We start from the raw sequence: 25509 nt of genomic DNA, 5'->3' as shown, positions 1-25509 counted from the left end.
ATAGTGTTGTGCGATAGGATACTCTTCAAAACTCGCAGCAGTGAGCTAGAGATATATAAAGTAGCGTGGGGAGACCTCCAGAGACAATGTTGGGTGAAAGAACCAGGTTGCGGAATAATACATACAGCATGAAGCCATGACTGCACTTTTTTTTTTTAAGATTTTATTTATTTATTTGAGAGAGAGCACGAGCAGGGGGAGAAGCAGAGGGAGAGGGAGAAGCAGACACCCTGCTGAGCAGGGAGCCCAACGTGGGGCTCGATCCCAGGACCTTGAGATCATGACCTGAGCCGAAAGCAGATGCTTAACCCACTGTGTCACCCAGGCGCCCCACCATGCGTGTACTTTTAAAAACCAAAACAATGTAATACGTTGTTTATGGATATTATAGATGTGATTAAAAATATATATAACGGCATGGAGTGGAAGGATAAATGCCCAATTCATTTAATTAGTAAGGATAAGTTAGGTCAATGCCACTGTAACAAACACCCCAAGTCTTAGTGGCCTCTATAACAAGAGTTTATTTCTTGCTTGTGCCACATGTCCATTAGGGGGCACCCGAGGCCCTGCTCCACATGTCCTCACTCTGGGACCAGGCTGACCTGTAGCCACCCCTTGCCATGGCACAGGGAAAGAGAGCTCTGCAAATGGTCCCACCTCTCAAATCTTCACCTTGGCCAGAGAGAGCCACATGGCCAAACCCTTCACCGGGGCAGGCAAGAATGATCCTGCTATGTGCCCCAAAGGGAAACGAGTATTACTGGGTGAACAACCCCACAGCCAAGATGATGTCCTCTGCGTACAAAGGAGCCTCCACCTTAGTAATGTAGTTATTCTTTTAGAAAATATGAAGTAAAAATGTGGACTTTGTTAATGCTGGAGGGAGGCTACATGGGTGTCTCTTATGTTATTCCCCATGCTGTATCTTTTTAAACTTTTTAAAACTAAAAGTACAATTTTTAAGAGGAGGGGCAATGGGGCAAGAGTAATATTAAAAATGATAAACGTGGGGCGCCTGGGTGGCTCAGTCAGTTGGGCGTCTGCCTTGGGCTCAGGTCATGATCCCGGGGTCCTGGGATGGAGTCCCGCATCAGGCTCCCTGCTCAGCGGGGAGCCTGCTTCTCCCTCTGCCTGCCGCTCCCCCTGCTTGTGCTCTCTCTCTCTCTCTCTCTGTCAAATAAATAAATAAAATCTTTAAAAAAAATTATAAATGTATATCCTTGCTGGGTTCCTGTTTGCTTTCATGGTACCCAGGAGGAACCCAAGTAAAGGAATTCAGTTGTTTTTATGTTGCTCTTGGCTGGAGGGCAGCAATCTTTTGGACCTCAACAATAGCTCAGTGGGCTCCGACCCTGTTTGTGACATTGTGTGTGCCTCTGAGTGTGTGTCTGCTCCTGGCCGCAGCAGGGGCTCCCAACGCTGTTCTCACATCTGTACTCCCAGCTCTGAACTTGCCACAAAGAAGGTGCCTTGTAAATGTTTAATGAATGATATGCTCATTTCTATCTGAATAATGAGCTGTTTCAGGGCAGGAACCATGTTGTCCTCCCTCTCTGAGCCCTCCTCAGGAACAAGGAATGGATGCTTGTTGAATGAATGAGTGAATGACCACAGCCTTCCTTCCCTAGCCCATCAATGGAAGCAGAAAACACGTGGCCCTTGCCACGCCACCACAAGCCTCCCGAGGGGCTGGCAGGGTCAGTTTGTCTGCAGACTCTACCATGCTTTCACGCCTGCACTGAAAAGCCAAAGGTTGTGTGTGGCTATATAGGATGACCAACTTCTTGGGACTCTCCTACATTCACCACAGCAAGTTCTGTGTCCTGGGCACTCCTCCCAGTCCCAGGCACGTCCCAGGGGACTGTTGGTGGCTTGATAGCAAGTCCTCTCTTCTCTCAGGGCCTCATGTTTTTCTCATTCTCATGAGAGGGTTGAATCTGGTCTCACCTCTTACATATCAGATCTCCAATTTTAGGAACAGCCTGGAAGTGAACAGGTGAGTCAAAGAAAGAGAGACTCATGGTGGGATTTTCTGAGAGATCTTTATTTTTTACAAAGAATGTGGATCAGCACTGCCACCGAGGCCTTGGTTCTAGTGGCTTGACATGACCTAGAAAAAGTGGAGAGACCCAGAATAATCTGGTTAGGAGCAGATTCTGAAGCCATATGGAACTGAGTTCGATTTCCAGCCATGCCACTCATCAGCTGTGTGACCCTGAGAGAGTGACTTGACCTCTCTGAGCCTCAGTTTCCTCATCTGTATAATGGGATGTAATCATAGTACTCATGCGGGCAGTTGATGACACTATTAACTAAAGATGTTTAAGTAGTTTATAAATGGTGGCTATTACTGTTATCACGCACACTATTAACCCTCCCTGACCACTCATTCCCAGATAAGGTTAACTCTTTCACTGGGGCCTGAGCGTCCCAGTCATAGCTCCCCCCACATTTCATGATTATTGCTCATTTATTATTTTTTTTTAAAGATTTTATTTATTTGACAGAGAGAGAGATAGAAGAGCACAAGCAGAGGGAATGGCAGAGGGAGAGGGAGAAGCAGGCTCTGCACTGAGCAGGGAGCCCGATACGGGACTCGATCCCAGGACCCTGGGATCATGACCTGAGCCGAAGGCAGACGCTTAACCATCTGAGCCACCCAGGCGCCCGATTATCGCTCATTTAATCATCTCTTCCCCACAAGGCTGCCCTTTCACACATCACTCTATCTTTCAGGACAGGAAAAGACCTGGACCAAAGAAGACATTTCCTAAACACTTGCTGAAATAAGGCAATTCAGCCGTGGTTCAAAGCTCCATCCAGAAGCCATGGAAGTTGCTGGGGACACACCGCAGCAGAAAACACCCCCAAAGCCCTCTGAGGGCCCCTCTGTTCCTGACCTTCTGAGATCCTTTCAGCTCCTCCTCAGGATCTGCTGTTCTCACCCAGCCTGGCATGCGGGCCTCCCGCTCGCCCTCTCCCGCTCACCTCCTCGATCCAGTCATTGAAGGCCGAGACTCGTGTGAACACTGTGGGCTTCTTGATGGTGTTGCAGCCGAAGGCAGATACAAAGCTTGTCACACCGTGGACCTGCCAGGAGCCATCTGCTGTGGGACAGTTGAGGGGTCCTCCAGAGTCACCCTAGAATGGTCAGATAGCGGTGGGGAGCTGAGCCATTTCTGAGACAGCAGGAATTGGTTCTCACCGTGGGGGTTTTGAGAACCCCCTGGGTGACTTGACCTCTCTAAGCCCCAGTTGGCTTGTTTGGGATGGGGACTAAGATCTGTCCTACAGGATCTTATGAGAATGAAGTGTGATAATAAATATATGCTCTTAGCCCAGCACCTAGCAGAGAGGAAGCAATCGATAAATGGTAGTTCCCATTATTATTACTACAGCCAGTTATCCTATTATTAACCCTCTTCACTTCTAATGCAATGATAGTACTGTTTTATCATAACTTCAGGACCACACAGTTGAAGGTGACTTGAGAGATCATGGTGTCAGTATCCCTTGCAGGGCTTCAGGGGAAGCCCGAGGACCTGGTCAAGCGATTTGCTCCAGGTCAGGCCAGTGTGAGCTGGGACCAGAAGCCAGAGGCCAGGGTGGTGTGTCTGGACCACACTGACTCCCTCCAAGTCCTGCCTGGTCTGCAGGCTGAATGGGGCAAGCAGGTAGGATTTCTCATCTGCCTCCTATAGGCAGATGGCGAGGTCCCCCCCGGGCCCTGCACTCCGAGCTGACTCACGTTGCACCCAGAGACAAGATCCCCGCCGGCGCACACCATGCTCTTCTTCAAGGAGCTGCCCCACCAGTCCCGCTTGGAGCAGTGCTCATAGTCCACCACGGGCAGCAGGGCCTGCTGCAGCTTGTCTGGGAGTGGCCCACCAGCTGTGGGAGACACGGTGCTCAGTGGGGTGGCATGGGCGTGCAGCCTTGGGCTGGGGCCTGCGAGTAGGCCTGGGAGCCTCAGAGTGGGGTGGGGGGTTGGGGAAGGCAACTCTTCTAGGCTGATGGGGACTCTCCTCCCACCAGAGGGTCTGCCTGCTTTGTCCACCATAACATCCCCAGCACCTGGCACGCAGGAGACACTACAAAATGCTCAATTGAACACACTGGTGTCTGGGCAGATGGGGGGAGAGGTGCTCCTGGAGGAGGAATAGGAGGCCAGTGCAAGGACCCATCCCGGTTGTTCAGTCCCCACCCCCACCCCCAGGCCCCGTCTTCCTGCCCACAGTCCCTGGGGCTGGCAGGAAGTGTCAGCACGCACTGGAGAGCCGGCCCCAGCCGCTGATGTAGCAGGGCGCCCCGTTGGGCAGGATGTCCCCAGCGGGCGGGAGGCAGGCGAGCTGGACGGCATCTCCCAGTTGGGCGCTGCGTGAGAGCTTGATGAGGGCGATGTCATTGCTGGGGAGGAGGAAGGAGTCAGGAAGCGTCAGGGAAGCCTGGTTCTCCAGCCAGACCAAGCCCCACCTTCCAGCCTTAGCTGCAGGGAGTTCACCTCCGGGATGTCCTCCCCGCTCCTTCCCTTCTGAATCGCATGTGTTTTTAGGGCTGAGAACCTCCCCCACCCCCCTTGCGCCCACGCTGACCCTTGGCCTTCCTAGCTGTCCTCAGCTCTTACACCAAGGTTTGCACACTTCAACTGTGTCAGGATCGTGGAGGTCTCCTGAAAGATAGGTTGCTGTCCCACCCCACGGCTCAGGGGGCGTGAGGATTCACATTTCTAACAGGGTCCCAGGTGATGCTGATGCTGCTGGCCTACGGACCACACTTCGAGAACCCCTGCTGTCAGTCTTCATCTGCTTGCTTGTCACTCAAGTCATTTCACCTGGGTCCCCTTTCCTTTTCAAGTACCCCAGGAGTCCCATGAGGATGGGTCAAGTTCATGATCATCATGGCCCCTCTCTCCTGCCCTGCACTTTCAGGGGTTCTGCACCCTTCTTTGACGTTCACCAGAAAAAACGCTGAGCCACGCAGACACATAATTTTGCACATGCTTGAGGGCCTTAGGAAGCCCTGCTTTAGTGTTCTTACCCAGTGATCCCCTCCCTGACCTTCAAACCACCCAGGAAACCCAGAAGGTCACCATGACATATGGTATAATTGAGGCCCCAGAAGGCAGTGACTTGCCCAAGCCACACAGCAACTTACTGCTGGAGCTTGACTTTCAGTATGGTGCTCCTCCCTTCGCCCACAGTGCCGGGAACCCAGGATGCACTGGATAAAGTTTGATTGAATGGAAGAACCCTTGGATTTGGGAAAGGGGATGCCAGAGATGTCCCGGGTTCAAGTCAACTAGCCAGGTGGACTTGGGGGAGTTCCTGGCCCTCCTGGGGCCCTGCTGTCCTTCCACAAGGAGAGAGGTTTTGTGTAGATGGTCCTTAAAGGCTCTCCTGGCTCTGACCCTCAGTGTGTAGGACCAGGGCCCAAGATGCTGGACCCAGCCCCACTGTTCCTGGGAGTTTCCTCAGAATCATCTTTGAGTCACGAGGGGACCAGTAACCTCTGGGTCCTAGACCTAAGCATTCACTCACCCACAGGCTACGCAGTTGGAGTTCCAGAGTGGATGCACGAAGAGGTCCCCGGCATTGATGGGGATCACCTGTTCGGAGCCCTCATCCTCAACCCGGTTATACTCGCCCAACACCACCTGGTAGGTCAAGGAGTTCCTGCCAATGGAAGTTAGGTCAGTCTAGGCCTGACTGGCTAGCATCCCTCCCCTCCCACAGCCACCCACTGACCCAGCCCTCCTGGTTCTCATGCAGAGACAGGGGCAAGCAAAAGAATTTACGAGATGCAGTGGCCTGCAGTCATGACCCAGTCGGGGGCGATAAGGCTGCCGCCACAGGTGTGGTAGAAGGCTCCATTTTTCTTGTACTGCAGGGAGACCTGGTGGCAAGGGAGGGAGGAGCCTAAGTGGTCTGGGCCCCCAATAAGGGCTGATATTCACGGCTGTATAGGTTGTGCACTATACAACTCTAGAGGGCATCATTCACACAGAATGGCATCCTCCAGAAATGTGCAGTGTTCCACCTACAGGACTATATCATCTATGGCTGCTTTCACACTACCACAAAGAGTTAAGTCATGCAATAGAAACCATATGGTTGACAAAAGCTAAACTATTACTCTCTGGTCCTTTACAGAACAAGTTAGCTGACCCCTGCTGTAGACCAACACCATCCAATAGAACTTTCTTTTCTTTTTCAAGAATTTATTCATTTATTTTTGCGAGAGAGACAGAGAGAGCCTAAGGGGGGGGAGGGGCAGAGGGAGAAGCAGACTCTCCGCTGAGCAGGTAGCCCGATGCGGGACTTGATCCCAGGACCTTAGGATCATGACCTGAACTGAAGGCAGCCGCTTAACTGACTGAGCCACCCAGGCGCCCCCCGACAGAACTTTCTGTGATGATGGAAAGGCTCTATATCTTGGCTGTCCAATATGGTAGCCACTAGCCGTATGTGGCTATTGAGAATTTGAAATGTGGCTAGCATTGAGCAACTGAATTTTAACATTATTTTATTTTAATTAATTTAAAGTTAAACAAACACATGTGGCTGGTGGCTACTGTGTGCGTCTAGCCCCCTGTGCCCCACCGACCTCTATAAAGCCCTTCTTTCCTTTAGTGCTCTCAGACCTTGTGGCCTTGTTGTATAATTCGAGGAGTCTAGAAATGTCTACCCCCAAATCTCCCTCCCCAAAACAGTGCCTAAATTTCCACTATTCGTGCACCAAATAAACATTGCCTTCTCCCCAGATTCCACTTCTGATTTGCCAACAGCCCAGGGAGGGTTACGGATTGGGTGGATAAGACTTCCATGTGAAGTCGACTGTCTAAGAGTCTCCTGGTCTTTGGAAGCTGAAAAGGATACTGGAAGCAAAGCAGTGGAGTCAAGACTGAATGCTTTGCAGTCAGAAGAGGGTGCAGAGCCCATGGTGAGAAATAGGGCCACTCGTATTGCTCTTACCTGCCAAGGCCAGCTGTAGGGGACTGCATCCTCACCATTGACAACGCGGGCGGAGGGCTGGCGGGAAGGTCGGCCACAGCCCGAGGCTGGAAGGGAGAGCAGAGACATCAGTCAGCCAGAGAGTCCCCCCAAAACAAAGAAGAGGCCTGGGTCTCAGTTCTAGATGCACCACACGCTGGCATGACCCGGCGTAAGCTCTTTCCCCTCCCTGGACCTTTGTAGCCACGTATGATCAGTGAGCATTTGGACTAGACCAGGGGTTTCCAGAGTCCCAGGAGGCTAGGAATGGAGATGTGACCTCCTTCCACAGCAGGATTGAAGGAGCTGATGCACTTAGAACAGTGCCTGGTGCCCAGCGAGCCCTTGAGAAGTGATAGCTAATTGTCATGAAAAGTGATGGCTTTGGAATAAGACCGCCTGTGTTCAAAATACAGCTCTGCCCCTGCTTCTAGCGTGGACTACTTTACTTCTCTGAGGGTCAGTTTCTCCATCTGTAAAATGGGGATACTAATAATACTGATCATATGGGTCTGTTACAAGAAATAATTAAAAAAAAAATCCTGAGCATTCCGTGGCATATAGTAAGCACTCTTACATTATGAGAGATAATGTAAGAAAAGGATTATAAAAGATACATATACAGGATTACAAGGATTACAAGAGATAATATGAGAAAAAATCCTTAGCATTCTCTGGCATATAGTAAGCACTCAATAAACATTATCTGTTACTATTACTGTCAGTCAAGGGAGGCTGCTTGGAGGAGGTGGCCCTGAGCTGGATTATAATATGGCGGAGAGACTAGGAAAAGGCTATAGAGGCTAGCCTTTTCCACAGGATATGGAGTGGGGTAGGGGGAGGAAGAGGAGCGTTGGAGGGTTAAGCAGAGGAACAGAAATTCCAACACAAGCCCTCTAACCACAGAGCCCAAACTCTTCACAACCAGATTTTCTTTACTGCCCCCAAACGAGGAGTCCCACCACAGTGCTTTGGGTACTCCAGTCTTTTCTCCTGAGCTGTTCCATCCATGGCTCCTCCGCCATTGTCCTGCCCCAGCACCAAGCTGAACCCCCACAATCATGCCCGGGTACAAGCTGAGATCTCCTCCTGTGGAGCCAGGTGTTGGGTTCATGAGACTCAGGGTGGGTGACAGATTTCAAGGGTCCCTGACCCAGTGCAGCACAGGCTGGGGTCTTACCAAGGGCCACAAATAGGAGCGAACTGAGCAGCTGGAGCATCATGAGCCTTGAGACGACAGGAAAGACACACATAGCCTGCGGCTCTAATATAGGGCAGAAGGCGGATGGGGAGGCAGATTGGGCCCCATTCCCAGAACAGGTGGTGGAACGCCAGCTCTCTCATGGTCCAAGGCCATGGCCCCCGCCTCCTGCCCATGGCGGGGTGACAGCCAACAGCAAGACCCAAGGTTCCCACCAACCTGTGGCCACACAGGTCGCACTGAATGGTCAGCTGATAACAGGGGAGGCGGAAGGAAAGTTCTCATCGGAACAAGCCAAGGTCTTCCAGGAGAAAACATGGGCTCTGGAAGTGGCCAGATGTGGGTTCAACTCCTACAGCTCTGCCCCTCTAGGCTCTTCATCCTTGGGCGCATGGCCTAACCTCTCTGAACCTCAGGTTTCTCATCTCTAAGTCAGGAGCTATATTAGGATCCACCTCCAAAAAAAAAAAAATTGTTGAGTGCTTTGTCCATATCAGGATGTTCTGGGGGATGGAGCCATGAACGAGACATGGTCCCAGCTCCCCTAGAGCTTGAGTCTAGTGGGGAGACAATGACAAATCAATAAAAAGAAATAAAGACTACTTGGTGTGTGTGTGTGTGTGTGTGTGTGTGTGTGTGTGTAGTTTAAAAAATAACAGTAAAATAAATACCTTTATTCTCACCACCCAGCTTCAGAAATAAAACATAATTCCTCTGTGTATCTCAACCCTATGACATTCCCTTGCTTTCATTAGATTTTCACATACATATGTATTCCTGATACATACATATGTATTCCTACTACCTTGGCTTTCCTTTTTGGCCCTCTATGTGAGTGGAATCACATAGTGATTATTCATTTGTGATGTCACTTTTATTTTGTGTTCAATATTGATTTCTGAAATCCATCCATGTTGATGCATGTAATTGATTTATTTTTACTATTTAGTAGTCCATACTTCAAATATTCCAAAATCTATCCAATCTATTGTTAATAGATGTTTGAGTGTTACTCATTCTTCTTTTTGTTGTTGTTGTTGTTGTTACTCATTCTTTGCTTTTATGGAAGCGGTGCACATATATCTACTCTATGCCGTGGATAAGAATTAATGAAACATAGGGTATGCAATGGTCCAGCTGCACGGTATAATGACAAAGAGTTGATAGTCTCATTAACAGGGAATGACGGGTCCTGTCATTCCTCATCTGAGCCAACTTTCTTATTGCCATTCTTAATTGTTTGCACAACTGTGAGGTGTGAAATGGTGTTTCATTGTGATCTTCATTTGCATTTAATTTATCACAAATGAGATTGAGCATCTTTTATTTTGTGGTTTTTTTAAGATTTTATTTATTTATTTGACAGAGAGAGAGAGAGAGAGAGCGAGCACAAGCAGGGGGGAGTAGCAGGCAGAGGGAGAGGGAAAAGCAAGCTCCCCTCAGAGCAGGGAGCCTGATGCCGGGCTCAATCCCAGGACCCTGGGATCATGACCTGAGCCGAAGGCAGACGTTTAACTGACTGAGCCACCCAGGCACCCGAGATTGAGCATCTTTTAAAATGTTCATTGGACATCCATATTTCATCATCCATGAAATGCCTATTTATGTCTTTTTGCCATCCTTTTTTAAAAAAATTTTTGTTTGATTTATTTAAAAATTTTTAAAAAACGGTTCACTCGTTTCTCCTACCCCCACCCCGCCCCCACCTCTTTTTTTTTTTTAATGCTTTTATTTATTTATTCACGAGAGTCAGAGAGAGAGAGAGGCAGAGGCAGAGGGAGAAGCAGGCTCCCCGCCTAGCAGGGAGCCCGATGCGGGGCTCGATCCCAGGACCCCGAGATCATGACCTGAGCCGAAGGCAGACGCCTAACCATCTGAGCCACCCAGGTGCCCCTGCCCCCCACCTCTTGCAACCACAAATCTGTCCTCTGCATCTATGAGCCTGGGTTTTCTTTGTTTAGATTCTGTATATAAAATAGACCATACGGTATTTGTCTTTCTCTCGCTGACTTATTTCACTTAGCATAATGCCCTCAGAGTCCATTCATGTCCCAAATGACAAGATTTCATCCTTTTTTATGGCTGGATTACATTCCGTTGTACATATTTCACATCTATATCCGTTTATCCATTCATAGGTAGACACTTAGGTTGTTCCCACATCTTGACTATTGTAACATGGGGAGCATATATCTTTTTGAGTTAGTTTTTTCATTCTCTTTGGATAAATACCCAGAAATGGAATTGCAGGGTCATATGGTAGTTCTATTTTTAACTTTTTGAGGCACTTCCGTCCTGCTTTCCTTAGTGGCTGTACCAGTTTACATTCCCACTAATAGTGTACAACAGTTCCTTTTCTCCGCATCCTAGCCAACACCTATTTCTTTCTTTTTTTTAAGATTTGATTTATTTATTTGAGAGAGAGAGAGACACAGTGAGAGAGGGAACACAGCAGGGGGAGTGGGAGAGGGAGAGGGAGAAGCAGGCTTCCCGTGGAGCAGGGAGCCCGATGTGGGGCTCAATCCCAGGACCCTGGGATCATGACCTGAGCTGAAGGCAGATGCTTAATGACTGAGCCACCCAGGTGCCCCAACACCTGTTGTTTCTATCTTCTTGATAATAGCCATTCTAGGCACACCTGGGTGATTCAGTTGGTTAAGCATCCAATTCTTGATCTTGGCTCAGGTCTTGATCTTAGCGCTGTGAGTTCAAGCCCCACGTTGGGCTTCACACTGAGCATGGGGCCTGCTTGAAAAAAATCACCATTCTAACGGGTGTGAGGTGATACTTCACTGTGGTTTGAGTTTGCATTTATGGTGATTAGGGGTGATTAATGATTAATTAATGATGGCAATTAATGATATGGAGCTTCTTTCCAAGTACCTGTTGGCCTTTTGTAAGTCTTCTTTGGAAAAATGTCTATTCATATCTTCTGCCCATTTTTTTAAACGGACCTTTGTTGCTGTTGAATTGTATGAATTCTTTATGTATTTTGGATTTTGGGCCCTTATCAGAGATGTGATTTGCAATTATTTTCTCCCATTTGGTAGGTTGCCTTTTCCTTGAGGATCCACCGTGGTGGGCAGGCCCTAGGTTGGAGGCCAAGAACATAGAGATTCCCTCTTGATGGGACCCATAGTTTGCCTGGGGACGCAGACTGGATGCTGCACCACAGTGTAATACTTACAACAGGGCATGACACATTGGGTACACATTATGTATTTGCTGAATTAACAGACTAAGACAGAACTCAAGCTAAGATTAGAGGAGCTCACAGGAGGGCTTCAGATGCCGATGTAGTCTTACTGGTTTATTTTTGCCTTTCGCTTTTGTTTTTGGTGTCAGATTCAACCAGTCATCACCAAGACGTATGTCAAGATGCTTACTGTTTATGTTTCCGTCTAGAACTTTTATGGTTTCAGGTCTTACATTCAAGTCTTTAATCCATTTTGAGTTAATTTTTGTGTACAGTATAAGATATTGGTCCTGTTTCATTCTTTTGCAGGTGGCTGTTCAATTTTCCCAGCACCATTTATTGAAGAGGCTGTCCTTTCCCCATTGTATATTCTTGGCTCCTGTGTCATAAATTAATTGACTGTATATGCATGGATTTATTTCTGGACTTTCTATTCTGTTCCATCGATCCACGTGTCTGCTTTTATGCCAAGTCCATACTGTTTTGATCACTACAGCTCTGTAAGAGTTTGAAATCAGGGAGTGTGATGTCTCCTTGTTCTTCTTTCTCAAGATGTCTTCGGGTATTTGAGTCTTGTGGTTCCACACAAATTTTAGGATTATTTATTCTGTTTCTGTAAAAAATACCATTGGCATTTTTTTAAAGATTTTATTTATTTATTTGACAGAGAGAGACACAGTGAGAGAGGGAACAGAAGCAGGGGGAGTGGAGGCTCCCTGCCGAGCAGGGAGCCCGATGCGGGGCTCGATCCCAGGACCCTGGGATCATGACCTGAGCCAAAGGCAGACGCTTAACGACTGAGCCACCCAGGTGCCCCTCATTGGCATTTTGATAGGGATTGCATTCAATCTGTACATTGCTTCGGGTAGTATGGACATTTTAACAGTATTAATTCTTCCACTCTATGAGCACAGAACATTTATTTGTGTCTTCAATTTCTTTCATTAATATCTTATAGTTTTCAATATACAGGTTTTCACCTCCTTGGTTAAATTTATTCTTAGGTATTTCATTCTTTTTGATGCAATTTTAAATGAGGTTGTTTTCTTAACTTTACTTGTTGATAGTTTTTTATAAGTGTAAAGAAATGCAACAGATTTTTGTGTACAAATTTTGTACCCTGCGACTTCATTGAGTTTGTTTTTTTGAGTCTTTAAGGTTTTCTATATATAATATATTATCTGCATATTTTCACTTCTTCCTTTCCAATTTGGATGCCTTTTATTTCTTGGCTGATTTCTCTGGCAAGGACTTCCAATACAATGTTGAATAAAAGTGGTAGGAGTGGACATCCTTGTCTTGTTCCTGATCTTAGAGGAAAAGCTTTCAGCTTTTTACCACTGAGTATGATAACCACTGAGTTAGCTGTGGGCTTGTCATATATGACCTTTATCATGTTGAGATAAGTTCCCTCTATACCAGCTTTGTTGAGAGTTTTTATCATAAATGGATATTGAATTTTGTCAACTGCTTTTTCTGCATCTATTGAGATGATCAATATCTTCGAAAGGATCGATTTTTACCCTTCATTTTATTAATGTGGTGTGTCGCACTGACTGATTTGTGGATGTTGAACCATTCTTGAATCCCTGGAATAAATCCCACTTGATCATGGTGTATGATCCTTTTAATGTATTGTTAAGTTCAACTTGCTAATATTTTGTTGAGGATTTTTGCATCTATGTTAATCAGGGACATTGACCCGCAATCATTTTTTGTGGCATCCCTGTCTGATTTTGGTGTCACGTTATGCTAGCCTTATAAAATGTGTTTGGAAGAGATCCCCCCTCTTCTGTTTTTTGGAGGAGCTTGAGAAGGATTCGTATTGATTCTTCTTTGAATATTTAGCAGAATTCACCAATGACATCATTTGGTCCTGGACTTCTGTTTGTTGGGAGGTTTTTGATGACTGGCTCAATCTCCTTGGTAGTAATTGATTTGTTCAGATTTTCTGTTTCATCGTGATTTGGTCTTGGTAGGTGGTATGCATGTTTTTACAACTTTATCCATTTCTTCTGGGTTGTCCAGTTTGTCGGCATATAATTTTTTATGGTAGTCTCTTATGATCCTGTATTTCTGTAGTATCAATGTAACATCTCCTCTTTTATTTCTGATTTTATTTATTTGAGTCCTTTCTCTTTTTCTCTTGGTGAGTCTAGCTAAAGGTTTGTCAACTGTGTTTATCTTTTCAAAGAACTGGTTCAGTTTCATTGATCTTTTCTTTTGTCTTCTAAATCTCTATCTCTTTAAATTTCTACTTCTGCTCTCATCTTTGTTATTTCCTTCTTTCTATTAGCTTTGGACTTCATTTGTTCTGCTTTTTTCTAGTCCCTTGAGGTGTAAACCTAGGTTGTTTGGGACTTTTCTTGTTTCCTGAAGTAGGCATTTATCACTATGAACTTCCCTCTTAGAACTGCTTTTGCAGCATCCCACAAATTTTGGTACGTTCCATTTCCATTTTCCTCTGTCTCAAAGTATTTTTTGATTTCTCTTTTGATTTTTTCTTTGAAGGAATCCATTGATTGTTCAGTAGCGTGTTGTTTAATTTTCACATATTTGTGAATTTAACAGTTTTATTCTTGTAATTGATTTCTAGTTTCATACCATTATGGTCAAAAAAGACATTTGATGTCATTTCAATCCCCTTAAATTTATTAAAACTTTCTTGTGACCTAACATATGATCTATGTTCCATGTGCATTTGAGAAGAATGCATATTCTGTTGATTTTGGAAGGAATGTTCTGTAAATATTGGTTAAGACCATCCGGTCTACCGTGTCATTTAAGGCTGATGTTTCCTTATTGAAGGAAACATCCTGTCTGGATGTGCTGTATATCCATAACCTAAGTGGGGTACTGAAGTCTCCTACTATTATTGTATTGCCATCTATTTCTCCCTCTATGTATGTTATATTTGTTTTATATACTTAGGTGCTCCTATGTTGGATGCATAATGTTTACAAATGTTATATCCCCTTTTTGGGTTGGCTCCTTTATCATTATGCAATGCCCTTCTTTGTTCTTACACTCTTTGCCTTAAAATATATTTTTCAATATTTTATTTATTTATTTGAGAGAGACAGAGATAGTGAGAGAGAGCACATGAGCAGAAAGGAGGGGGAGAAGCAGACTCCCACTCAGCAGGGAGCCTGATGCAGGGCTCGATCCCAGGACCCTGGGACCATGGCCTGAGCCGAAGGCAGATGCTTAACCGACCGAGCCACCCAAGTGCCCCTGTTCTTACACTCTTTGTTTTAAAGTCTATTTTGTCTGATGTCAGTATAGCTACTCCAGCTTTCTTTCAGTTTCCATTGGCATGAAATATCTTTTTCCATCCCTTCACTTTCAGTCCATGTGTGTCCTTACATCTAAAGTGTGTCTCTTGTAGGCAGCATATAGATGGGTCTGTTGTGGTCTTTTGTTTTGTTTTGTTTTGTTTTTTAAATCCATTCATCCACTCTATGTCTTGACTGGAGAATTTAGTCTATTTACACTTAAAGTAATTATTGACAGGTATGTGCTTATTGCCCTTTGTTAATTGTTTTGTAGTTGATTTTATAGTTCCTCTTGTTCCTTTCCTCTCTTGCTCTCTTCTTTTGTTGTTTGATTACATTTTTTAGTAATATGCTTATATTCCTTTCTCTTTCTCTTGTGTATTTACTATAGGTCTTTATTTTGTGGTTACCATGAGGCTTACATGTAATAGCTTGTATCTATAACAGTCTATTTTAATTTGATAACAAGTTAAGTTTGATTCCATTCTAAAGCTCTACATTTTTATTGGCAGCAGTCAGAACATCATGAGCCTTGAGACGACAGGAAAGACACACATAGCCTGCGGCTCTAATATAGGGCAGAAGGCGGATGGGGGGGCAGATTGGGCCCCATTCCCAGAACAGGTGGTGGAACGCCAGCTCTCTCATGGTCCAAGGCCATGGTCCAAGGCCATGGCCCCCGCCTGCTGCCCATGGGGGAGGTGACAGCCAACAGCAAGACCCAAGGTTCCCACCAACCTGTGGCCACACAGGTCGCACTGAATGGTCAGCTGATAACAGGGGAGGCAGAAGGAAAGTTCTCATCGGAACAAGCCAACGTCTTCCAGGAGAGAACATGGGCTCTGGAAGTGGCCAGACGTGGGTTCAACTCCTACAGCTCTGCCCCTCCAGGCTCTTCATCCTTGGGCGCATGGCCTAACCTCTCTGGACCTCAGGTTTCTCATCTCTAAGTCAGGAGCTATATTAGGATCCACCTCCAAAAAAAAAAAAAATTGTTGAGTGCTTTGTCCATATCAGGATGTTCTGGGGGATGGAGCCATGAATGAGACATGGTCCCAGCTCTCCTAGAGTTCGAGTCTAGTGGGGAGACAATGACAAATCAGCAAAAATATATAAAGGTCATGTCTGTGGTGGTAGGTGTTCTGAGGAGAATGAAATGTGGGGGGCTGGAGCGAGAATGGGAGTAACACATGAAGGTGGGGACCAGGGAGAGGGAAGTTCTGGCTGAAAGGGTACTGTCTGATCCAGTCTTAAAGGGTAGATAAAAGCCAGCCATGGGAAGCCCTGAAGGAAAAGCACTCCAGGTAGGGAGGACAGAAGTGCAAAGGTCTGGAGGCTAGAATGCTTTGGCTTGTTCAAGGAGAGGGAAGTCAATATGGCTGGTGCTCCAGGAGGCTTGCACAAGAGGGTTACCAGCCCTGTCTTCAGCCCTCAATAGGAAAACCCTAGAAACAACTCAAATGTCCATCACGGCGAATGGATGAATATATGTAGGACAGTCACAAGATGGAATATTAATCAGGAGTCAAAAAGAATGAATCACAGTGACAAGCCACAATGCAGACAATTTCTAGGAATTTCGAATTAAGAAGAAGAAAAAAACAGTCCCAGAAAGTTAAATGCTGTTTAATACCCCTATTACAGAGTTTAAAACAACTAAAATTAAAAATATACATTTTAAAGAATGCAAATATTGGGTGAAAAACACTGTAGAAAAAAGGCAAGCAAAGGTATGAGGAGCCTAGGGTTCTAGATAATGGTTGACCCAAGCCTGTGGTGGGCAGGAGGAGGAGCGGTTAGATGTTGCTAGGAGTTCTAGCTTTGCTTTGGTCATTTTTATTTTGTTTTGGCTTTCTTGAAGGTTAATTTTCATACAATAAAGTTCACCAGTTTCAACTGTAAAATTAGTAAGTTTTAGCAAACATACAGCTATAAAACCACCACCACAACTAGGACATAGAACACTTTCCTGACCCCAGAAATTTCCCTCCCGCCTAGTTGCTCTCTCTCCCACACCCACACCTGGCCCCTGGCAACCAGCAGTCTGTCCTCTGTCTCTTTAGTCTCATCTTTTCTAGAATTTACATACAAACTGAAACACACAATGCGTATCTTTCATTTCTGGGTATCTTTCACTTCATTTCATTTAGCATAATGCTTTCAAGTTTCATCTGTGTCAGTATGTTAGATGTGCTAACATATTATTTAAAATAACTGTATGTCTAACTAAATAAAAGTAGCCCACGAGTAGCCTAATGATACCTGAAACTATGATGAGAGTATAGACTGAGGATTATGATTAATCCAATTCTGTTACTTGAAATCCCAATTGACAGAGAAAGAGAGAATAAGACAAAAAACGAGAAAGAGGTGAGTGAGAACCAGACCCTGTAAGATCTCTTAGCAGGTCTGATAATAAAGACTTGGATCTTTATTCTAAGTATAAGGAAAAAGCCACGGGGCAGGGGGAAGCAATTGAGTAGGGCAAGGACCTAAGATCTCATTTACACTTTCAAACAAATGTCTTTCTGGGCGCTGCTGACAGTGGAGAATTATGGGGTATGAGTGAGGGGCGTCAGCTGGAGCTATTTTGGTCACAGAAAAAAGTGGGTGGGGCCTGGGGTGGTGGAGATGGAAATGGAGAGACATGGTTGGGATCAGGGTATATTTTGGAAATAGAGCAATCTCTGAGATCACCTCCGTGAAGAATGAAGCGCAGTGCCTGGCACTAAATCAGTGAACTTAATTCACATTAATTTGCAGAAAAGGGGCGCCTGGGTGGCTCAGTTGGTTAAGCATCGGACTCTTGATTGTGGCTCAGGTCATGATCTCAGAGTGGTGAGATGGAGCCCTGCATCGGGCTCCGTGCTGAGCGCATGGAGCCTGCTTGAGATTCTCTCTCTCCCTCTCTCTACCCCTCCCCCCGCACCGTGTTCTCTCTCTCAAAAAAAAAAAAAAAAAAAAAAAAATTGTAGGGCACCTGAGTGGCTCAGTCAGTTAAGTGTCTGCCTTCAAGCTCCGGTCATGGTCCTGTGGTCGGGCTCCCTGCTCAGCGGGAGTCTGCTTCTTCCTCTGCCCCTCCCCCTTGTCATGTTCTTTCTCACTCTCTCACTCACGCGTGCACTCTCTCTGCCTCTCTCATAAATAAATAAAATCTTAAAAAAAAAATTGCAGAAAAGACTTAGCACATCCTTACTGGCTGTTGGAAATAGCCTCCCTGCCCAGGACTAGCACTTAATAGGTGCTCAGTAAATGTTTGCTGATTAGGGCAAATAGGCTCCGCAGACTTTCCTGAGTAATCCCTGACGTCCCCCAGTGCCCCGTGCTCTAAGAATTGCCAGACTCCCTCCTGCTAGCATTACTGACTCAGTGTAGAGCCCTCCTTTGGGGCTCCTACATTTTGGAAGCAGGGGAGGAGGGCAATGCTCAGTAGTGTTATGGATTCCAAAGGGCAGATGTCAGGCATGAGGCGGGCAGGTTTTCTTTCAGGAGTGTTGGCCCTGCCAACACAGCCACGATCCTGTCCGCTGCTCCGGTAGCCTGGCCCCTGGAAAGAGCGTGGGAACAATGGGAGCAGCTGTGAAAATCCCTCAAACTGAGCTAAAAATAACCATGGCCTCCCTTACCCCCTGTTCCCTATGGGCCTGGACATGTTTGTTTGCTCAGCTTTGGAGCTCAGAGCCATTCCCCAGACCCTGAGCTGAGGAAGAAAGACGGAAAGTCGGGGAGGCGGCAGGGGAGTGCAAGGGGCAGGTCCGAGACATCCAGATTCAGCCACAGAATGTCTGAAACTGAGCCTGCAAGCTGATCTGACCCTTCTCTTCTCTTCTTTCTGGCAGATGGGGATTTGAGACCCAGAGAACATTGAGGCCTGGCTCAAGGCCCCTGGTTGGTCACTGCTTGACCTGGCAGAGCGTCACCGATGGTCTGGGGAAGGCCCACCTCCCCCACCGAGCTTCGCAAGATAAACCGCCCAGCCTCTATCCTGCTGGCTTTGAGCAGCTCCCACTGCTCTGTCGGCCCTGCAGACAGACAGGCAACCACGCTGGCCTTCAGCTTCGTCCTGAGGGAGATGGGCCATCTCCCCACACAATCCCTGTCAAGGCATCTCGCCTTCCAGGCCCCATGGACGCTGTCAGCTATGCTGCTGCCGAACCTCTGGGGGCTTCTGGTCTAGGAGCAGCTGGAGCAAAATCCCAAAAGAGGACCCTCCTCCTAACCCCTGGGAAGGGCCAAATCTCCACCCATTAGGCCTTCGCAAGTCATATCCTGAATGGGAGGTGGACCTCTGCGTGTGCAGGAAAATATGGGGAATTGAGAAGGAGGTTGGGGGCGGGGGGTGCAGCTGGGGAGACTTTTTCTTAGGAGGAAGGTGTTTCCATTATTTCTGGTTCCCACCTGATGGGGAGTTCCATGAAGGTAAAACTTTCTCTTATTCATCTTTGAAGTCCCAGAGGGGGCCTGGCACATAGTAGGTACACATTAAAAAAGGCAAATAATGAATGAATGAATGAATGAAGCTAAAGGACTTGTCAAATGCCTGACTCTTCCTACCCTGAAAGTGGAGTTGACCCTGACATTCATGAAGGGCACATCTGGAGGCCATCGCCTCTATGTGTCCCAGAGATGCTCGGCAGCAGTGTTTGGATGGTGGTTCTGATGACCAGCCTTCTAGAGGATATTAGTAGATATTCCATGACAAATGGGCCCATGAGAATGGAGCTCCATGAGGTAGGGGTTTTCATATGCTTCGTTCACTGCTGTGGGCTCGGCTCTCAGAACAGAACCCAGCAGGAACACAACAAAGAAACAAAGATCAGATGGGATCTGGAAACATGAGATCAAAGTTCAAACAGTTCTTTCCTGTAGGACTTTTCAGAGCCTTTAAGGTACCTGTGTTAACTGTTAATCACGCATAATGATCTTAAGTCCAGACTCTGGTGCCTCATCACCTTGTAGTTCTCCAACGACCAGCCCCACCCCCATAAGAGGGGGCAGCACAACCTCAGGGAGGCCCAGGATCAGGCAGGTGCCCCACGACAATGGCGCCAAGAAGCCACCACTGAGGGGACCCAGGACAAGAATGGCATGTAGGTGTCTCTCGCCCCAAGGAAGCCACTGAATCAGCTGGGACCCAAGAAGGCTGCTGCGCAATTGCACTGGCGAGGGGTGGGGACAGGGACAGGCTTCTTCCCAAAGCCAGGGCCATGCCTTCCTCGGGCAGAGCCAGGGTGGGGTGGGAGAACCCCCTGGCCCCTGTGGAGGGTTGTGAAGAGGAGACTGGAGGGGTGAAGCTCCCTCCCTCCCCTGCCCTCCTGGCACATACACATGCAACAAGTATTTGTGGAGCACCTACTGGATTCCAGGCACTGTCCCGGTCCCCAGCAATCCTTCTGCCAAGATGACAACTCACCGCCGGCAGGGTAGCGTGGCAGCAGGAATTCAGCGTCGGTCTGCTGGGTACTCTCCGTCCGCTCTCCGCCTGGCCCCGCCCTGCCCCATTGGCTGGCCGATGGATGATGACATCCGCAGGCTCATTTGTCCTCTGGGTTTGGATCAGTCAGGGGAAGCTACCAGCAGAGACCGAAGGACAGGAAGCGAGAGCAGTTAGGGTGTCTATTCGCTAGCCCCCTTTCTGCAGGTTTGCATTGGCTGCATTCCTCCACCAAAGGCCCTGGCTCCCAGCAGGAGGCCTCCTTTCCCCAGGGCTACTTCCTCTGGGCTCCAAGAACCCCCTCCTCCCTCTGGCCCTTCAGGCCTAGGTGTGGTATCAGCTCCCCGTTGTTGCCAGCCTTGGGGTGCCTCACCATCTCTTATTAGTTTCTCCAATCCTGCCTGCACTTCGATTAAATATTCCTCTATTACCCCTTGGGCTTGACCTCTGTTCCCTTCCCAGATCTCGGTTTCATTGAATGCAACAGAGATCCCAAATAACAGTGCATAAAATTAAGCTAGAAATGTATTCCCCTCTAACCACAAAGTCCAAGCTCTCCTTGCAGCTTTGCTCTGTGAAGTCATCTGCTCTTTCCATCTCGAGGTTCCTAGAGCGTGCCCTCATCCACAAGGCATTTGTAAGGGGTTCATTTGTGTCCCCCCAGATTCCGATGTCGAAGTCCTAACTCCTAGTACCTCAGAATGTGACCTTATTTGGACATAAGGTCGTTGCCAATGCAATTAGCTAAAATGAGGTCATTTGGGTGGGCCCTACTCCAACATGACTTGTCCTTATAAAAGGGAAATTTGGACACAGAGACAGACAGACACAGAGGGGAGACAGCCATCTCCAAGCCAAGGAGAGGGGCCTGTAACACCTCCTTCCATCACTACCTCAGAAGGAACCAACCCCGCTGACATTTTGATTTCAGACTTCCAGCATCCAGAACTATGAGGATACGTTTCTATCGCTTAAGCAGCCCCAGTGAGCGACCCCAGGGGACTCACACGCACGCAAAATGGCTGGTCTACCACACCCACATTCCCGACAGAGAGAGGGAAGGGCAAGCGGGTGCTTTATCTTTAAGCACCCAACCCGAAATTTGCATACACCTCTTCTGACCAAGTTCAGAAATCAGCACTTGGCCTCCCCTGGCTGCCCAGGAGCCTGGAAATGCCCTGTGCACAAGGAAAACATCTGTTATCATTAAAAAGAAAGGAAGAATGGGTAGTGGGGGCAGCTACAGGTCTCTGGCACCAAATGCCACAAACGTTTTCAGATGTGAGCAGCAAGAAGCTCTGTCTAAGGTAAACAATTAGGACATGTATTCTCTCACAGGACTTGACTTCAAGTCCAGAGGCAGGGGGAAGCACGGGGAGGAACACCAAGGCTGGGGTTCGTTCCGGTGGCTCCGCCCTACACAGGCTGCTGGCTTCCTCCTCAGGCCGGAAGTCAGAAGGCTGTCAGTGTCTGTCAATGTCAAGCCAGAAAACAGAAATCTCAATTTCATTCAGGGAATCGGTTACCCAGGTGCAGGAAGTGTCGAGAAGCCAACAGGGAAGGTGGAGGAACCCAGAGATTAACCAAGCTACTCCCAGGATGGAGGGATAGAGGAAGGGGATGCTGTTAGCTGGAGCTCAGGAGCCAGGGCCGCCCAGCCGAAGCTGGACCCAGCCCAGGCCTGTCCATCGGGAGCCACGGAGGAGGTATAGGGAGAAACTACCCTGATTTCTCTCTTCCCCCAGCCCTCCTGTCTCCCACCAGTGCCTCCCATTGGCTGAACCCAGCTGGAAACCAGCGGTCACAGGTACTGGGGAAACCCAGCTTATAGGACTCGATCTCCCCATCCCCCCTGCTCAAACTGGACACTGAGAAATAAACCCAAGGCTGGAGCTTCCGCGGAAGGGGAGGAGAGGGATGAACTGGAAGCCTCTGTAGGGAGGCACCTCAGAGCAGCAGGGGCCTTTGAAGGGTTTTCAATAAGAGAGCAACATAATCCAATGCACGTTTTCGAATTCTAGGTTTTTCTGACTGCTGAGCGGAAAATAGACTAAAGAGCACGAATACCTTCTCAGAGACTGGCTGGGATTCTACAGAGGTTGTCCGGGTAACCAGGATGGGGGCCATGGATAAGCAGATGGCCAAGGACAAGGGAAGTGCTCAAGAAAGATGGAGCCTGGGTCTCATGGGAGAACCACGCAGGACACGCACAAATATGCCAGGTGACCCAATTCAGTGTCCCAGATACACAGCCGCTACACGGGGCTTGCACAGGGGAGGCACTCGCTCAGTGCCTCTGGTGAACAGGTGCCGCCACCACGTGCACACACACACACGCACACGCACATGCACTTAGCAGTGCCGCACCAGCGGGTTGCCGGCCAGCCCTTCACATGGAATATACCCGTGAAGACTACATATTCTTAGAAGGCTTTCAGCCACAAGTAACAGATGACTCCATTCAAAGCAACTTAACGGGCGCCTGGGTGGCTCAGTCGGTAAAGCGTCCAACTTTTGGTTTCAGCTCAGGTCAGGGTCTCAGGGGCATGAGATCGAGCCCGGCATTAGGCTCTGTGCTGGGTGTGGAGCCTGCTTAAGATTCTCTCTCCTCGGGTGCCTGGGTGGCTCAGTTGGTTAAGCGACTGCCTTCGGCTCAGGTCATGATCCTGGAGTCCCCGGATCGAGTCCTGCGTCGGGCTCCCTGCTTGGCAGGGAGTCTGCTTCTGCCTCTGACCCTCCCCCATCTCATGTTCTCTCTCTCAGATAAATAAATAAAATCTTTAAAAAAAAAAAAGATTCTCTCTCCTCTTCTCCCCCTGCCTCTCCCGCCCCAACAATCAATCAATCAATCAAATAAAAGCGACTTGAAATGTAGGGCTTTTCTCACCTAACCAGATGGGGTGGTGGGGGTGGGACACTCACCATCGGCACAGCGGACCCAGGCTCTTAGGATCTTGCACTCTGACAGCCTAAGCCCATTGGCCTCTCCTCTGGGGTTGCCTCCTTCATTGTCCCAGGAGCAGACCCTGAGACAAGGATTTGGGTGCAGGTACTTGATTTAGGAGAGGACCCTGAGAAGCATGTGTAGGGAGCAGGGAAGGGAGACAGGGAAGGGAAGGGGGCCTAGACAAGGTGTGGTAGTGGACAATAGAGACCCGATCCCATGGGGAACTCTGGGAGTCAATGCCTCAGAGCCGTCCCGTCCACATGTGAGGAGCCTGCGCGTGGGTCTTCCTACTTGTATCCCCAGAGAGGGGATGTGTGCATGGGTTTCGATTACTCATATGCACAGCTCCAGCATGCCTGGGGCATGGCGTGCAGGCACGTGCTCAGAGTATATCGACACACAGCCCCTGCACACACCAGGGCACACACGTATGTGATTCACATGCGTGCTAGAGAGTATACACCTCCTCCTTGTTAAAACAAACATCTGGGCCTTAATCTATTGGGATGCTGTAACAAAATACCATAGAGTCAGTGGCTTCAACAACAAATACTTATTTCTCAGAGTTCTGGTGGCTGGGGAGTCCAAGATCAAGGTGTCAGCGGATCCGGTGTCGTGGTTTCAGACGGCTATCTTTTTGTATCCTCACGTGGCAGAAAGCTGCCGCAGACCTTCTTATAAGAGCACCAGACCCATTCAGGAGGGCTCTACCCTCATGACCTCGTGACCTCTCAAAGACTCCACCTTCTAATAACATCACACTGGGGAGTAGGATTTCCACATAAGAATTTGGGGGAGACACAAACGTTCAGTTCGTAACAATCTCTCACGGCTTCTTACTCTGGTCTTTGGCTTGGGCTGGGCAAAGGCTAGAGCATTAAGCATTTCTGATAAAAAGCCCACCCTTTGGAGCCCCACCTAAGGTAGAATGGCTGGAGGGAAGTGAGGGAAGCCATGGCAGCCCCTCCCAGGCGGCAAGCTGGGGTTCTCCAGCCCAGGATGTAATCTCTCAAGTTACCAGCAGAGAGTGCCCAAGAGCCATGATCGTGTTTCAGGGATGGGGGTGTGTGTGTGTGTGTGTGTGTGTGTGTGTGTGTGTGTGTGTGTGTGTGTGTGAGAGAGAGAGAGATTCTGGTAGGTTTCTTGTGTAAGGCTGTGTTTGTCTCTGGGTGTGTTTGAGGGAGAAGAGAGGTCTCAGGATTTCCTCATGGGAGTTGAGCTGAGTGTGATGGATGCACTCACCACCAGTGCTAGGGATTGCATCACCCAAGCTCCAATGCCTGGGCACAGTGTTGGGTGGAAGACTGGGAGAATAGAGAGAAAGAAGATGACTCAGGAGAAAAAGGCAAAGAGAGGAGAATCGGGAAGGAGGGTGAAAAGCAGACAGATGATGGTGGGCTCAGGGGAAAGAGAAAGGCTAAGAAGGTAGGCAGGGGAGTCAAGGGTGGTGAGTGAAGGGGTGCAGGGCCTACCTCGGTGCTTTAGCGGCCCGAAGTGTCTCTTCTCCCAGAGGGCCACCCATGCTGCCCGCCACAATGCTCCCCATCTTTCCAGGCCAGTTGGGGTTGGCACTTTCTTCAGGAAGGCCTCCCTGAGCCCTCAGTGGGGATCTGTCCCTCTTGCCTTTATGTTCCCACAGCTCTGGGAGATGCTACTTGGGACATCTCTGGTCCATTAAAACATGGGTGGTGAAGTCAGACAGACCCAGGTTAGGTTTGAATTCAAGCTCAACCATTGTTGTGTGACCTTAGCCAAAGAGACCTAACCTCTCTGCACCTCGATTTCCTCAGCCAGGGTAACACCAGTTGCTCCCTGATAGGGTTTTAGTGAGCAATTGAGCTAAAAAACACTTAGCACTGGGCTTGGCATATAGGAGCATTGAACAGAAGGTGGCAATTATTACTCTTGCATTCCAGAGAGTCCCAACCTCAAATGATCTGCCTTGCCAAGTTGTTTGCCTTGACTTGGGTTCAGAAAATATTGTCATCAAAATGAATAGTGAGCACCGCTGGTTAATGCATGTGAGCTCCCTGAAACGCTCATCTGTGCTTAACTCATTTTTTCACGTGTACAAGATTATCTGTTACAGTGTCACTTGAAATAAAACATAACTGGAAACAACCTCTAAATGTATATTGACAGGAGAGTGATGAATTGCAGTATATTTGTAGAGTGCGATACTAAAGAGTGAAAATGATTGAACTAGAGCTACATGTATCCACATGGATAGATCTCAGAAGCGTTTCATTGAATAAAAAAGCAAATTACAGAATAATGCATTCAGTATCTCATAATATATATATATATATATATATATATATAGCATTTGAAAACATGCAAATCGATGATATGCCATATGGCAACGTGTGGGAACAGAATAAACAGGGAGAGCAATGATCATGAGAGATCAGGATGGTGGCACCCTCCCAGAAGGGAGGGAGCAGTGTTGGCAAGGTCTTCACGT

General features: G+C 47.8%; 1 protein-coding gene across 1 annotated transcript; it reads right to left on the bottom strand.

Annotated features, from left to right (window-relative positions):
- Positions 1 to 2030: 2030 nt before the first annotated feature.
- On the bottom strand, positions 2031 to 8215 carry LOC113928394 (proproteinase E-like). Its single transcript, XM_027604284.1, has 8 exons — positions 8173 to 8215; positions 6975 to 7060; positions 5798 to 5895; positions 5541 to 5675; positions 4274 to 4410; positions 3752 to 3894; positions 2992 to 3144; positions 2031 to 2113 (listed from the first exon to the last, which is right to left on the bottom strand). The coding sequence occupies exons 1-8, from the start codon at positions 8213 to 8215 to the stop codon at positions 2096 to 2098; spliced, it is 813 nt and encodes a 270-aa protein (XP_027460085.1). The 3' UTR covers positions 2031 to 2095.
- Between the last annotated feature and the right edge of the window lie 17294 nt (positions 8216 to 25509).

Source organism: Zalophus californianus, chromosome 4 (genome assembly GCF_009762305.2).
Source record: "Zalophus californianus isolate mZalCal1 chromosome 4, mZalCal1.pri.v2, whole genome shotgun sequence".
NCBI classification, from domain to species: Eukaryota; Metazoa; Chordata; class Mammalia; order Carnivora; family Otariidae; genus Zalophus; species Zalophus californianus.
Note: the sequence above shows the minus strand (reverse complement) of the source record. Positions and strands in the feature narration are given on the sequence as shown.